Source organism: Musa acuminata, chromosome BXJ2-9, assembly GCF_036884655.1.
Source record: "Musa acuminata AAA Group cultivar baxijiao chromosome BXJ2-9, Cavendish_Baxijiao_AAA, whole genome shotgun sequence".
NCBI lineage: Eukaryota > Viridiplantae > Streptophyta > Magnoliopsida > Zingiberales > Musaceae > Musa > Musa acuminata.
The window spans coordinates 14,778,866-14,795,162 of record NC_088346.1 but is presented as its reverse complement, the minus strand read 5'-3'; the positions used below and the strand labels follow the sequence as shown (position 1 = coordinate 14,795,162).

At 37.0% G+C, this 16,297-nt stretch overlaps 1 protein-coding gene across 2 annotated transcripts; it reads left to right on the top strand.

Moving 5' to 3' along the window:
• The first annotated feature begins 10,437 nt into the window (after positions 1 to 10,437).
• On the top strand, positions 10,438 to 11,677 carry LOC103998447 (uncharacterized). 2 transcript variants are annotated; one of them, XM_009419925.3, is made up of 5 exons: positions 10,438 to 10,793; positions 10,870 to 10,975; positions 11,128 to 11,209; positions 11,312 to 11,360; positions 11,482 to 11,677. In XM_009419925.3, exons 1-5 carry the CDS (start codon positions 10,482 to 10,484, stop codon positions 11,629 to 11,631), a joined length of 699 nt encoding a protein of 232 aa, XP_009418200.3. In that variant the 5' UTR covers positions 10,438 to 10,481; the 3' UTR covers positions 11,632 to 11,677. The 2 variants fall into 2 exon arrangements, with proteins under 2 accessions (XP_009418200.3, XP_064979890.1); XM_065123818.1 differs by having other exon boundaries at positions 10,654 to 10,793; positions 11,168 to 11,209.
• The last annotated feature ends 4,620 nt before the right edge of the window (positions 11,678 to 16,297 follow it).

Sequence of the window (16,297 nt, the reverse complement as noted above, 5' to 3'; positions counted from 1 at the left end):
AAAGTCCCTTAAGAAGGGCAAGAGTAAGGGCAAATGGGGTAAGACAAATGTTGCCAAGAATGACCCAACGAAGGACAAAGGCCAGTGCTTCCACTACGACAAAGACAGGAATTGGATGAGGAACTATAAGGAGTACCTTATAAAAAAAGGCAAAACAGAAGCTTGAAGAAGCTTCAGGTACATTCATGATCAGTCTCCATTTGTTAGATTCTTATGATAATGCATGGGTATTGGATACCGGTAGTACTTATTGTTGGGAAATCTTGGGGGTGACATCACATGCGCAGTGGAAAAACAAAAAATAAAATCCCCAATTTCCCAAAGATTTGTTTATCGTCATGCGAAGATTGGTGCGCAAAATCTGTAAAACAAAAAACTACATATAGTAAAGATTGTGTTACCTAGAGAGATCGTATATCCCTGAATCATTGCAGATCTCTAGGAGAGGGTGAAGGAGGTCAAGCACCCTCTTCTCTAGCGGTGATCTACACAATAGGGCTGCAACGACGCTCCTCAAAACTTCAGGCCTGCTTTGAGATGGGGAGGGGGAGGAGAATAGAAGAGGCAAGCAAAGGCTCTAGTCTATAATCCATTGAATCCCTCCTATTTATATAAGTCCCCTATCAACTTAATCATAATGGATCCTCCCCTATTGGGTATTAGATTTTCATCCAACTACTCAAGTCTCTTAAATTAGTGGATCTCTATCCAATAATATCTTTGGGCTTTTATTTAATCTCGTCCATGGGATCCAATAATTTAGGGGCTTATTAGATTTTCAATAAGATAGGGGCTCTAGCGGATATCTTATATCCGAACCTCTACTCATTGTAACGCCTACCATATGTGTGTGACCCTCTATGCCCAATATCAAGCCGGTCATGAGTCATACCTATCAGAACTCTTTATGGCTTAGTGAATTATTATCTCCATAATAATTCACTCGACTCATGGACTGCATACATATTAGGTCACTACGCTGTAGTCCCGATACGATATAGGGGAATCTAATCCATTGGACCTATCTATCCTCAGTTATCATGTCCCTATAGTCCCTCATCTATCTAATATCCCAAAGACCGTATATTGGGCATGGTGCTATCAAACCCATACGGTTTCTACTCGAGTCTCACTATAATCAGATTCTCTCGGAGAACTCTTTCTCTCTCAATCTGAATGACCCTAGCTAGGGATTTGTTTGAGCAAGAATACATGAGACATTCCTCTCATGACACTGAGAGTGGATGATCCTCTATCGACACTCAATAGCCCTCGTAAGGTTGACTATCACTCCCGAAGACTGGTTGTGCTAGATCTGGGACATCCAAACTTATAAGCCTGATATCAAAGAGTAGAGCACTCATATATGACATCCTTGATATCTCAAGTCTAAGAACCAGATACACCACTCGGACCACGGAATCTCTATCTAATAATAAGGTATCATGAACCATCCAGCATTCCATAGGCTAATCAATCAGTTAACTCATTCTCCAATGAGCACCTGTATTGTATCCCTAGTGTCCCCACACGAGCAGCTATGAGACCAACTGCATCCATCATATGGACAGATATATAGTACACCAATCTGTCTGATTATCTCGATGTCCCTCTCGAGTAACCTATGACCGGGATTATTTAGGATATGTGTTTAAAGGTGAATCGGTCTCATTATCACGATCTCATCATGATCCGATTCTCATTACACAAATCCAATTATATCACAATATATATATATATATATATATATATATATATATATATATATATATATATATATATATATATATATATATATATATATATATATATATATATATATATATATATATATGCAACAATCGATATAAAGTGATAAAATATTAAAATATAATAAACAAAAAGACTACATGTCAAGTCATACATGTCATCACTCACGTGATTGGCTTGCAGGGCACATATGACTAGCAATCTCCCATTTGACCTAAAGTCAATCACCTATGTGTCTGATCCTCATTAGACCCTTGTGATGCTCAAAGACAATTTAAGACAATGGCTTTGTTAGTGAATCTACAATGTTATCTTCGGATGGAACTCTTTCCATTGCTATATCTCCTTGGGTCACGATCTCTCTGATTAGGAGGAACCTCCTCAAAACACTTCTGATGAGATATGGGTTCCTTCACTTGAGCAATCGCCCCATTATTATCGCAATATAAGGAAATCGGCTCCTCACTACTCTGCATGACTCCCAAATCTATGATGAACTTCTTATCCAAACTCTCTCTTTGTTGCCTTTGTTGCAGCAATGTACTCCGCCTCCATGGTCGAGTCAATAGTGTTATCTTGCTTAGAACTCTTCCAGCACACTGCTCCTCCATTCAAGGTATACACATACCCCGAATTTGACTTGTTATCATCGATATCAGACTGAAAACTTGAGTTTGTATAGCCTTTAATCCTGAGGCTACTACTTCTATATACTAGTACAAGATCCTTAGTCTTTCTCAAGTACTTAAGGATATACTTTACTGTTTTCCAATGCTCCAAGCCTGGATCCGTCTAATACCTACTCGTGACACTCAAAGCATGCAATATATCAAGCCTGGTATATAGCATGGCATACATGATAGACCCTATTGCTGATGCACAAGGTATCTTATCCATGTTCGCCCTTTCTTCGGGAGTCTTTGGGGACATACTCCTATAAAGCGATATCCCATGTCTCATCGGTATGAGACATCTCTTGGAATTTTCTATGTCAAACCTTTTAACAATGCTGTCTATGTACCTGGACTGGGACAAACTAAGCATCCTCTTGGATCTATCTGTTAGGAACAAGAGCCGCACTAAGAGGGGGGGTGAATTAGTGCAGCGAAAAACTTTCGCAATTTCAAAAGACTTGTTTTGATTAAAACTGATTCCAACGAAAATGGTTTTGATTTAATCCATTTCAGAGAGAATTTGAACTTCAAAGCTTTCGTAAAATTAAAGCCGATCTCGGAAGGTGTTTACTTGAAAGAGTATGTAGGTATAGTAAAAGCACAGTGAGGAGAGGCAGTTTGCTATAAAAGTAAATTGCTCAAAGTAAATGCAAACCGAGTTTTAGAGTGGTTCGGTCAATATGACCTATATCCACTTTGGGATTCCTCCTCTGACGAGGTCACCTGCATCCACTAAAGGCCTTCTTTCAATAGGTGAAGACCGAACACCACTTTATAGCACTTTCTCCTTTTTCTGGGTTTAGAAGATGAACCCTTACAAGTCTCACTCCTCTTTCTTGGATGGTTATAAGGCTAAGAGATGAGGGAGGAGAACTCTAACTTTTACAACACTTTAAGACTCAAGAACTCAAGATTATGCCAATGGGTTTCGTGCCCTTTCATGCAAAAAAGGGTGGGATTTTTATAAGCCCTAGTGGCTTCAAAAATGGAGCCAAAAAATGTCTAATCCCTGATTTCCGGGGTCTTGGCGGTACCACCACCACTACTGAGTGGTACCACTGCCTGACACCTGACACTAGGTAGTACTACCGCTCAGTTTGGGTGGTACCACCGCTTGATAGAGCTCGGAGATCGAGCTCTAGCGGTACCACCGCTTAACAAGGGAGTTACCACCACTGGCAGTAATAACTGCCGGTGGTACCATCGCCCAGACCACTTGGGAGACTAGATCTTCTGGGCGGTGCCACCGCCGGCCATATTTTTCAGGGGCTGATTGGGCTGCTCAATCCGGCCCAAATCAACCCTATTAAGGGCCCAATTGGTCCCTAATTAAGTTAGTGGGATTACCTCCCAATCTTAATTTAATTTATGCTCTAACTATAATAATTAATACATGATCATAACTCTTCTTGTTCCAGTGCGTTAATTGCTCTTCCGGCGAGCTTTCGGTGTACTTCCGGTGAACATCCGACGAACTCTTGACAATGCTCCGGTGGACTCCCGGCAAGCTCTTGGACTTTACGATGATCTTCTTAGCTAGTTTCGACGAGCTTCTTTGGCAAGCTCCTGGACTTTTCGATTGGTTCCGGTAGAACTTCCGACGAATGTCCGGACTTCCGACGAACTCTCGAACTCTCAACGTGATCTCGATCTTGACTCCAGCACAACACATGCTTTATGTCTTATTGCTATCGTAGTTAATCCTGCACACTTTTCTCAACATATAGATTAGATCAAACAAATTACAATGGACTTCATCAACAAAATCCAAGATTCAACAATCTCCTCCTTTTTTATGATGACAATCAATTGATGATGAAGTTAACCTTAACTCCCCTTATCTATATGTCATACTTAAAAAAAAAGAATTCAAAGCCTTTGAATTCAAGTATCAAACTGATAAGTTAGATTCATTTAAACTTATCAACAAGCACATCATAATTACTTATCATGATCTAACATTTTGAAAATGATGTCAAGGCATGACATCCATTTTCAAGTTTGATATTTTAAATAAGAAAGATGATAAAGATAGCAATTCATCATTCTATGGCAAGATATCAATTGTAAAATAGCAAGTTAAACTCTAGATATCTTATCATAATGAAGAAAATTTATGGAGCAAATATTTCAAGTTTATATGATGAAATACATTGCATACATTTGTCATAAATTTATCATATTTTGGTCTTATTTCTCCTCTTTTATTATCAACAAAAAGGAGAACGATTCAATAATGCAAGTGTGGTAAAAATTCATGCCACGTTTCAATTTGTATACCAATTATATTTTAAGCATTCATTACATGGTATCATTCAAAAATTCTCACATTCAAAGTTTTAAATATTAAAGAGATAGCATCCATCAACTTTTCCCTTTTTATTTTTCATCAAAACTTCGCATGAAGAAGGAGAGTAAGGAGGAAAATCCATTGAGAACCAACTTTATGAAATGATTTGAATCAAGTTAAAAAAGTTTCATCTCATACTAAAAAATTCATAAAATTTTTCCTTCGTTAAGAAGGAATTCATGTGAAAGAATCATCATATGAAGGATAAAAGAAATTCCAAGAAATTTCATGAATGATCACATCAAATCCATTTCTCATTAAAAATTCACAAGAGATAAACCCAAGAGATGCATTTGTCAATTAATTCCATGTATCAAAAATCATTAAGTGATGGAGCAAGGGTACGAAGTGAACTTGATATGGTATAAACTCATGAAAGCTCCATTTAAGGAATACATTAAGTGAAAGATAGTCCGAAAAAAATATACATTACATTCATCCATTTGGATAAATTAACATTCCTAACTCTACAAATGATCATAATACATCAAGTCATAGATACCAACAGTTAAATGTCTCAAGGAATTTATCCATTCAAAAGATATATCAAGTCTAATTCTTAGATTGATATATTCATTAAAGTAAGCTCAGAATTTAACTATTAGCGTAGAATTTTACTATCAAAGTAAGTAGCATTTTAGTCATCAAAGCACAGCATAAGTAGCATTTTAAATTTATAATATTAAAGTAAACAATATATGATTACAACATAACAAAGAGGAATTGTGTCCACTTCTCCTTAAATACATACACAGCTTATTCAGGTGGTGGAAAGTTCAAATATCTAAACAAAATATTAAACTGTTGATGAATTTGCTACAACTCAGTTAAGATTTGATCTTGGTGTTGTTCAAGTCGATCTTGTCGTTGTTTAAAACATTATATCCGAGTCACTATGTTGTCAATAGATGAGGGAGATGCTTGCTCTACTGGAGGTGATTCCTTAAAGGGATCAGTTGGAAGAGATTAATTACTCCTAAAAATTAGTGTTTCAGGTTCTGGTTCTGGTTAGAGGGGATCAGTCCTTCTAGATAGTCTAGTCCATATACCATTTCTAAATGTACATCTTATCCGTCGAAGTAGATTTCTATTTATGATACTAAATCTGTCTAGTTTTATAATTTCTTCGTCGAGTGGAATGCCAATATCATAGGCATGGAGTAGTCTTGTGATTAAGCCACCATATGGAAGCATCATATCCTTTTTTGATAGTTCAATCATGTTTTGTTGGATTAGGTAACCAAAATAATTGTTATGTCCCTTCATAATCCAATACATGATACCTAGTTCCATTTAACTTACTTCATTATGATGATATTACTTAAGGAGAATTATACTTATCAAGATGTGATGAAGTATTTTGGTGCTTAAATGTAGTAAATATTCACAGCTTTTTAGAAGAATCGTTAAGTTAGGATTACCAAAAATTGTTCCTAAGGCATCAACGTAAGTAGTCCCAACTGTTTTATCATCCCATTATCCTCTAAAATAACACCCTCTTTCTTTTACCGGAATTCTTATGATGTTGCAAATGGTTCTATCCTTAATGAGTATATAATGTCCTAATAAATAGGTAGATACCCTTTCATCTTTATCTACATGTAAATTATTATAAAATAGCCTAACAAGTCTAGGATAGATAGGTTCACTCATTTGAAGGATTGGGAGAATGTCTAGATTTGTAAGCCATTGAATAGGTTCCAAATCACTTAATTCATCTAAATTAACATATTTTCCCTTATGAACATGTCTAGACTCTATGGATGAAAATTTTAGGGCATATTGATTAGAATCGAAAAGTATGGAGTCATAATTTTCATCTAATCTCCTCTTCCTTTTATCCCTAGAGGATCTTCTAAAACCCATTAAAACTACAATAATGAAGGCAAATAAGGAGCAAGAACAAGTAATACAAAGGAGAATCAATTTGGTGTAGAGATTACCATAGTAGTTTTCCTTTCTAGTGATCTTTCAAAGAATGTCAGAGATTGATCCTTGATCTAGTTGGAAGTGGGGATTTTTGGGTTGCTAGAGGGAGAGCAATGGGTTTAGAGCTGTTTGGAGGAGTGCAAAATGAGTTGGGGTCGGTTCTACCGTCGGCCCTAACTTGGGGTTTATAAGGGGTAGATTGTGGGCGGTGGCATCGCTAGCTGGGCGGTGCTACCGCCTGCCACCCATAACAACTGGCGGTGCTACCGCCAGGTGGGCGGTGCCACCGCCTATAGGTAGTGAGCACTGCTCACATAGTTGTGTGGGGGAAGGGGGGTGACATCAACTTTATCATATAAAAATCGCATCATAAGAAAAGAAAATTCACATTGAAGACTCTACGTTCATGATTCATCATATAAAATACATACCATACTCAAACGTTATATTGAACTTGTATTGTAAAATGCCTACCATAAGTTCATGATTCATCATTTGTAATGCAAACATCATAAAAACTCATATGGAAAAATGCATATGGCTCATTGCGCATACTATAAGATCATGATTCAAGTGAGTGATCAAGAGAGTCTAAAAACTAAAATTAACAAATTCATGATCTTGTTAGATAGAATTCGATTCGAAAAAAAATTTAGGAGGGAATGTATCCTAGAAATTTAGAACTCCAGAAGAAGTTAGAAAGGGAACTTGTGCATAAGAATTTTCAGGTTTGAGGGATCAAGATAAGTGTTTATCACATAAGATTTCAAATAATTATTGCATCATGATCTTATAAGTTTCATTTTGTAACTAACAGTTTTAATTCTTATGATTCCCTTTTTATTATTTTGGCTAGAGAGCTTTATGGGTTATTTTGGATCTTTGGTCATAAGCCTTGAGCATCCAAAATCAAAGTATCATCTCTTGCTCCTAACTTATGATGGTACATTTTTCTACAGAAAAAGATGATTTTTAGGTACCCATTTGACCTTGGGTGCTTCAAAAATCGATCTACATAGTTTATCATGTTACATTGAGTCATTTGAGGTTCTTTTAGAAACCTAAATTAATTTATGTAGACTACATTTCTTGAATGGACAATGATAAGCTACATACCCAAATTTGCAACAAAAGTTACATTTCTTTCGGGGTGAGACATGTAAAGTAGGGCCTTTAACAAAGGTGGTTGGATTTTGGTGAGAGCTACTCACGAATCCGATTCCGCCTTTTCTATGAACATGACCCTTGTTGGCAAGGATCATGTTCAAGGAATTGCTACCAACCTTAAATTTTTTTAAGGTTCCCTTAAGTAGCAAGTTGTCCTTTCTGAGTGTTTCTAGTTCATCACATTTTGTACATTGAGCTAAACTATCATTGTACTCAACTTTTAAACTATTGAAATCATTAACAAGAGAAGCATGCTCCCTTTTTAATAATTAATATTTTCTACTAATTAATTTGTATTCATCAAATAAATCATGAAAAGCATTTAATAATTCATCAAAGGATAAATTTGCATCAAATGAACTTGTTACCTCATCTCCAATGGTTATTAGTGCATATTAAGCAACTTGCTCGGTGATGGTAGGCTCCTCTTCTTCGGATGCACTTGAGTCGTCTCATGTAGCTTTGAGAGTCTTTTTCTTTGGTTGCCTCCTCTTTGCTTGGGGACATTGACTCTTACAGTGTCCCTACTTGCATTCATAACAAATCACTTGTTCTTTCTTAGGTTCAAATTTATTTTTAGTATTATTTTTATAAAAAAAATTTATGAATCTTTTGAACTTCTTTGTTAAGTGTGTCAAGTCACCATCCAAGTCCTCATCACTTGAGTTTTCTTTCAAGTGGTCTTCTTGTGTTCTCAGTACTATGTATTTTCTGTTCTTTGGAAGGGTGTCTTTAAGCTCTTCATGAGCTTTACATATCATTTCATAGGTTATTAGTGACCCAATTAGTTCTTCAAGAGAAAAATTATTTAAATCTTTGGCCTCTTGAATGACCATTACTTTAAGATCTCAACTTTTTGGAAGGGGTCTTAAAATCTTATTAACTAGTTCAACATCCGAGAAACCTTTACTAAGTCCTTTTAGACCATTGACGATATATGTAAATTGAGTGTACATGTTTTCAATAGTCTCACTCGGTTTCATTCGAAACAACTCATAAGAATGCACTAAAAGATTAATTTTTGACTCCTTACTCTACTAGTGCCTTCATGAGTCACTTCGAGTGTGTGCCAAATGTCAAAAGTAATTTCACAAATTGATACTCGATTAAACTCATTTTTATCTAATATACAAAATAAGACATTCATAGCCTTTGCGTTTAAAGCGAAAGTCTTCTTCTCCGATTCATTCATTCCAATTGTTCATTTGAAGAGAAGACTTTTGAAAGTAATTTTCTATAATATTTTATAATTCGAAATCTATTGAAATTATGAAGATCCTCATTCTAGTTTTTCAATACGTATAATCCGCCCTATTGAATATGGGTGGACGTGTAATCGAATGACCCTCTAGGTTGCTGGCAAATGTCATCTCTCTTGGATTTAAAACCAAATAAGAGTGAATCTTGCTCTGATACCAATTGTTAAGATCAAGAGCGACACAAAGAGCGGGGGTGAATTAGTGCAGCGAAAAACTTTCATGATTTCAAAAGATTTATTTTAATTAATACTGATTCCGACGGAAATGATTTCGATTCAATCGACAGTGGAAAACGCTTTATGTCCTCCTCTCTCGCTGAGCCCACCCTTCTCAATTGGACTCACCAAACTTGCAGAAAGAAGACGCCTCGAAAGTCTGATTCGGTGCCATCTCAAATGGTTCCGGGTATGGCCGGGTCCCGCTGCCGTCACCCACCCACGCAGAGCTGACTTGGCGACAGCTCCCTTGGGCGGTGGAGGCAGGCCCACCACTTGGGCACCTCCCGCTCGACGTACGAGGACACGCCACATTTGAGGTTCTCCACCGACCGGTCAATTCGGCCACGTCAGTCGCAGATCAGAAATTTCGATGCATGCCCGACGCGTCTTTTGTGTGTGTTTTTGGCTCCGCGGTGCGTCGAGATCGTGGCTTGTTATTATTCTCGATGATGATAGAGCAAGATCGGAGTGGCTTATGGCCAGCAGCATCATTACACTACACTGGGTGGACCTGAAAAGAAAATTTCTGGTTGCATCATCACAGATGGTGATGGGTTCTCCTTGCTACTTCGAGTGCACCGTGTTGTGATTGCGTGTGCCGAGAGGGATTTTGTTTGCTTCGTCTTGTGAAGTCTCTCAAGTTTGATTCCTTGCATCTGCCAGCTGCTTGTCTTAGCCCATGCGGTCTTGAATCCAAAAAAAAAAAAGGCGATGAAAGATTGAAAGGAAGGAAGGAAGGAAAGAGAGAAAGAAATATTCTGAAATGAAGGTAAGAGAGAAAAGGTAACCAACCCCAAGTGCTAAGGAATGTGATCTTGGTTGATATTCACCACATATATAATAACCTAATCCTAACTAAATTTAGGATATCAAGAGAATGTGACCTTAGTTAATATTCACCACATATATAATAACCTAATCCTAACTAAATAAAGGTTATTAAGAAGATAATGATGCGAGCAAAGTTTTGCAGCAGATCCCTAGCTTTGTCATCACTGCATGATGCATTGCTTCGCATCATATTATCCCTTCCTTGTCCTCGGAATCTCACCGGCAATTCCATCGTCTCGACGTGTTTTAATACCCAAGCTTCCAGCCCTCCATCAGTGCTTCCCTCTTCATCCCTTGTCTCGAGATGATGCATGTCCATCCAAGTTTAACCGCTTCCAGATTATGTGTTTCCGCCGTGCATCCCAAAGGCCTCTTACCTTGTTTACCGAAGAGGAACGGGTGCAGCAGGAAGCCTGGCAGGTCTCTAGTACTACCTGTAACTGCAGCCAAGTCCTCATCGGACATTGGAGGGATCAATCTTCGCCACCTTGAAAGGGCCATAAGACTGCATTCAGCTATCTCCAACAGAAGCATCAAGGAATTCGTAGAGCTGATCGGTGATGAATGCCGACATTGTTTTACGTCTCTTCCAGCTGACCCTTTGGAGCTAAGTAAGGTGAAACTTTACCTAACTCCATTTTACATGCCTGCGCCGATAACTCTTTGGTGAAGAATGAGTTGGTTTGTTGTAGAAAGCATTCCAAATGTTGCACTCTTTCATGGTGTACAACAGCGTGATGTTGGTGATCAAACCAACGGCGGACTATGGCGTTGATATTGGCATTAGATGGATCGCAAGTATGTTTACTAAAACCTTCAGTTTCCTGATATATATATATATATATATATATATATATATATATATATATATATATATATATATATATATATATATATATATATATATATATATATATATTTGACATTCAAGTGAAACCTATGTCTTGCAGATTTTGCGAAGGATAATTTACCCATGGCCTTTGGTTGCAGCATCTCTACAATGCATGTATATGAGGGCATTGTGTTTTGGAGGTGACAGATATTAATGATGGATGGATTATCATTTGCATAGCTTCTTTTGCTTTGACAAACAAATCAGAAGACTTGATTATGAGTTCTAAATTTGTGTTGCAGGAATGCGAAAAACATCATTGACACATTGATCCAAATGCAAGTTGCAGAGGTGAGTTCTATAGCACATTCTTTTTGTTTTTGTCACCAAAGAACATTAATATTGATTAACATCATCTGCTTTTTGTTTTTGTTTTTGTTTTTGTTTTTGTTTTTTTTTTGAACTTTGTCAGAGGTTGGAGAAGATTCTTCTGCCCATCATTGATAAGCTCGTACCGGAGGGTCTCTTCGAAGGGAAGGAAAGGGTTGCCCTAATGTATTCCTTGCTTAGTCTACTAATCATGGTTGTTTCTGTTATCATCCTAAAGAACACATTGGTGTAACATGTCACTTGCTGCGTATACTGAAACCAAACGATGAAATTGTTTCTCGACTCCTCTTGTTCATAAAGAAGATGAGAACTCATGAAAGCGTGTTCAGCAGGAGTGCATCTCTTTCAAGATTACACTGAACATGGGCAACGATGACAACGTGATCTTCCAGCAAGTAATCTCGCAGAATGTTGTTTGATATTAAATGCTAAATTAGATGGAAATCTCCAACCAGAATCCCAAAAGCAGGGAAAAGGTAAACTTTGCAGCAGGTTAATGCTAGATGGTACTTGAGCAAAGTTCATTGTCAGGCCGACAGAACTTGTTTACCTGCGTATAATTCAAATGTTAGGTTGAAGCCATCTGTAACGTAAGCAACTGAAATATCGATTAAAATCAGCAGTAAAACAAGAACATAATCTTGACACAATACAAGAGATGCAGAGGAAGAACAGAGAACATAAAGAAGCAGCAGATGTAACCAGCAAGGCAAAGACCACAGAGCAATGTAGTAGGCATGACCTCGAAGTTTTACCTAATTATTGTGACCTCCAAGTTTGAAAGATGAAACACGGCCAGGATCAACGTTTCAACCTGTAAGACCACAAAGACTCACCAAATCAAAGTTTAATCCCTATGCATTTGGATGATCATTAAGGTGTTATGATGTGCAGTTTGTGTGCTACTTATCACTGGTTTAGACACGGATACTACATCGGGATTGTAAATTGACTTGACATCTTTGATATTGCATCACGTAAGAATTATCTACCGTACCGAGTCCTCAGAAGCTTTAATCGTTTCACATGCATGTCGCGATGATCATAAATGGCATTGATCAGAAGTGCAGCAAAAAGTCCTTTCATGTCGAACTGGGAAAGAACATAATACTATTCAGCTAATTGGAGAAAGAATTATCATCATCAAAGTGTTCAGCTGTTTCATTATTATAAATTATCCAGTGTATTTTGTTTTTGTCTAATAATACATTGCAAGAGTTATAATCTGGCCATAGTATGTATGTATGACAGCTCAAAGTAATGAATGACCCAGATATATTATTTAGGTATTTTTTTTTTGGTTAAAAAAGAAAATATATTACTAAGAGTACAGAAGACGTTCGAAGCAATTGATTAAAAAGGCCAATCCCCTCGTCATTCGTTCGTTAACCGATTAATAACTTTGTTGTCTTATTATGAGGTTGAATCCTTACATGAGATTTTGTTGAAAGAAATTAATCATATTATAGATTATAATGGATTTGAGAGAAGTATGTAGTTGACGCAAGCTCGATATTGATGGCTCTAGCCATCGTGAGCAGGATGGTGGTATAGGTGATGAGGGGTTTGTTGTTGTTTTTTTGTAGGATGCAGAAGTACTATTGATAGATCTATCTTGCAATAATAACAAAGCTATCGCAATTAGAGAAGGGCTTTTGGGAACAAGGAATAAAGGCATACAAAGAATCCACCTTGAATCGATGCAAAAAAAAAAAAAAAAGTCCAGTCACAATATTGAATACCAACACTAACGTACCTCGAGATATTATTGATAAGTTGAATTGTGATGATAATTAAGTGCACTTGAAATGAATGAATATAATGTTTTATTTATATATGTGGAAAGGGAGGATTTTTCAACTGTCAAACGAGATTTTCTCATGCAATTGAGAAAATCTTATCCGTTATCATGTGTCCGCAAGATTGAGCTCCTGCCAAGGATATCAATCTTAGATCGATATAACGAAAATAGTTTGCGGACAAGAGGCTTTGTGAGTAAGTATGCTAGTTGATCAGTCGTATGTACGTGAGAGACATGTAGTTGATGTCTGACAACTTGATTAATGAGATAGACTACAATTTAAAAGGCTGTTGACCAAAAAGTTGGTGGCATAGATGCCTAATATAGAAGTGTGAGACTAGGTTCAACTATATGCCGATGCTTGCGTTCGACAAAACCAACTAATTAAGGAGTATGAGGGAGTGATTTGAGGTGTTGTATACCACAAGCTAAGAGACAAGATGTGAGGGCTTGATGTTCGCTTCCACCATCAGAGTAGACTATTCTAATTGAAGACCGAAAGAAATTCTCGGCCAACTTTCTAAAGTTGGTAAATATTGTTGAAACTTTATATTTTTGGTAAAGAGGATAAAACCATGTATACTTAGTGAAATAATCAATAAAAATGATATTAAATCTGAACTTATCAAAAGAAGGGGTTGGGGCGAGCCCCGAACATCGGTATAAATAATTTTAAACGATTTATAGCAAGATATGAAGGATATTTCAAAATGTAGTCTACGACTTTTATTACTATGGTAAGCATCACAATGAGTTATAGTGCTACTAGTATTAAATGTAGGAAGAAAGTAATAAAAAAGTACTTTTTGCTAGATATAGAACAATGGGTGACCAAGACGTCGATGTCATACATCAAATGGTGCGACAATTGAAGAATAAGCAGTGGGCTGGGTTATTTGTGAAGCTGATGGCTGCTCATAAATATTATCTTTATTCTGGCCTTGAATTAATGATGCCCCCATGCTCAAATCCTTGACAAAAAAAAATCAGGAAAGAATTTAATTGAGATATTATTTTGTTTGCAAAATTAAGAAACGGAAATAAGGTCGCATTTAATATGAGGTGCACACAAAACATCGTCAAAGTGTAAAGGTTATGGTAAGTGAATTAAGCATTATGGTACCAATATGAATAATGGGTATTCTGTAACCGTCACTAATGATGATATCTTCGTTTCCGCCATAATTATTGTGGATAGACAAGTTATGAAGATCGGAGTGTTGAATCTCGGATATTGATGATGAAATCAATTTATAATGTTATGATCTAATCTACGTTTTGAGTGACGTAGGATTATTTTCGATCAAGGAGAGACAAATTTATTGAAATAAGAGGAATCAAATGTTGGGCTGGAGTTGAACATGTTAGAAGATTGGACGTCGGGCCAAAGGATCGGTCGACATATCGGTAGAAAGCTTCGTGCTATGAATTCGAGCATCGAGCCGAAGGATCGAACATTGCACTAAGGAGATCGAAAGTTACGGGTATCAATATGTCGATTGGGCAATACGCTGAAGGAGAGGACGATGCGCCGAAGGATCGGACGAAGCGCTGGAAGAACTAATGATATGCCGGACAATAGATGATTCATGCTTTGTAATAATTTTTCTAGATCGAGTTAGTTTATGTCGTAATTGGATTGGTTTACAATGTAATTAAACCAACTCAATTAGGGACCAAATGGGCCCAAAATAGGGCTATTTTAGGCCAAGATAAAGGCTCATTCAATGACCCAAAAGTTAGGTCCAAGTGGTGGCACCGCTAGTGGCTCAATCTCTAAGACACAGTCTCCAAGACTGTGTCAGGCGGTAGTACTACTAAATTGAGCGATGGTACTTCCCAGTGTTAGGTGGTGGTACCGCCAGTTTGGACGGTAGTATTGCCTAAATATAGTCTCTCAAACTGTGTTAGGTAGTGGTACCACCCAGCATAGGCGGTGGTACCGCCAATATCCCGAAAATCGGGGATGAGACATTTTTAGACTCCAAGTTTGAATCCATTTGGGGCCTATAAATACTCCTCTCATCCCTAGTTAGATAACACAAGAACTAAAAACAAAAATAAAGAAAAATTCTGTTGCAATCTTGTGAGAGTTCTCCTCCTCTAGTCTAAGTGTTAATTTTTGTTTAAGAGAGGAGTAAGTGGGGGTGTAAAGGTTCTCTCCTAAGCCTGTCAAAAGGAAAATAGAGTCGTAAGGGTAGTTAGTCTTCGCCCATTGAAGGAAGACCGTTAGTGGATGCCGGTAGCTTAGATGGAAGAGTAATCGGGAGTGGATATTGGTCACGATGACCGAACCACTATAAAACTTGGTTTGCATTTACTTTAAGCTCTTTATCTTCATTGCAAACTGCTTTCTTTACTTATTCACTATGCTTTCATACACTTTCAAGTTAATATATTTCTGATATGGCTTTTCATCGTACGAAGTTTCAAAATCGATACTTTTAACAAAATCACTAATTCACCCCACAGTGCCGACTTGATCCTAATAGTTGGTATCAGAGTAATGTTTTTCTCATTTAGTTTAACACTCAAGAGAAATGACTCTTTTCGGCTTTCAAGATGATTACTCTATCATTCGTCCTCCTATGTTCAATAAGATAAACTACACTTATTGGAAAACTCGGATGAGAGTTTTCTTGCTTTCATTGAACCTCGATTTACGGAATATCATTGAAAATAATTTTCAAAAGTCTTCTAATCCAATGAGCGAATGAAATAATTTGAATGAGAATTTTTTCTTTAAATGTGAAAGCTATGAATGCTTTATTTTACGCCTTAGATAAAAAAAAATTTAATCATGTTTTTATTTGTGAAACTACGCATGACATTTGGCACACTCTTGAAATCACACTCAAAGGCACTAGTAAAATTAAAGATTCAAAAATTAATCTTTTGATACATGATTTTGAATTATTTTGTATGAAGTCAAGCGAAAGTATTGTTGACATGTACACTCGTTTTACGGATGTCGTTAATAGTTTAAAAGCTCTTGACAAATGTTCTTCGAATCTTGAACTTGTTAATAAAGTTTTACGATTTCTTTCTAAAAATTAAGATTCAAAAGTAACTATAATATAAAAGGTAAAAGACTTAA

Excerpts from the sequence above, each read along its gene's own strand:
- LOC103998447 (XM_009419925.3), top strand. The coding sequence starts at position 10,482 with ATGATGCATGTCCATCCAAGTTTAACCGCTTCCAGATTATGTGTTTCC. Across the intron at positions 11,210-11,311 it reads GAGGGCATTGTGTTTTGGAG|GAATGCGAAAAACATCATTG; the intron begins GTGACAGATATT and ends TTTGTGTTGCAG. Across the intron at positions 11,361-11,481 it reads TCCAAATGCAAGTTGCAGAG|AGGTTGGAGAAGATTCTTCT; the intron begins GTGAGTTCTATA and ends GAACTTTGTCAG.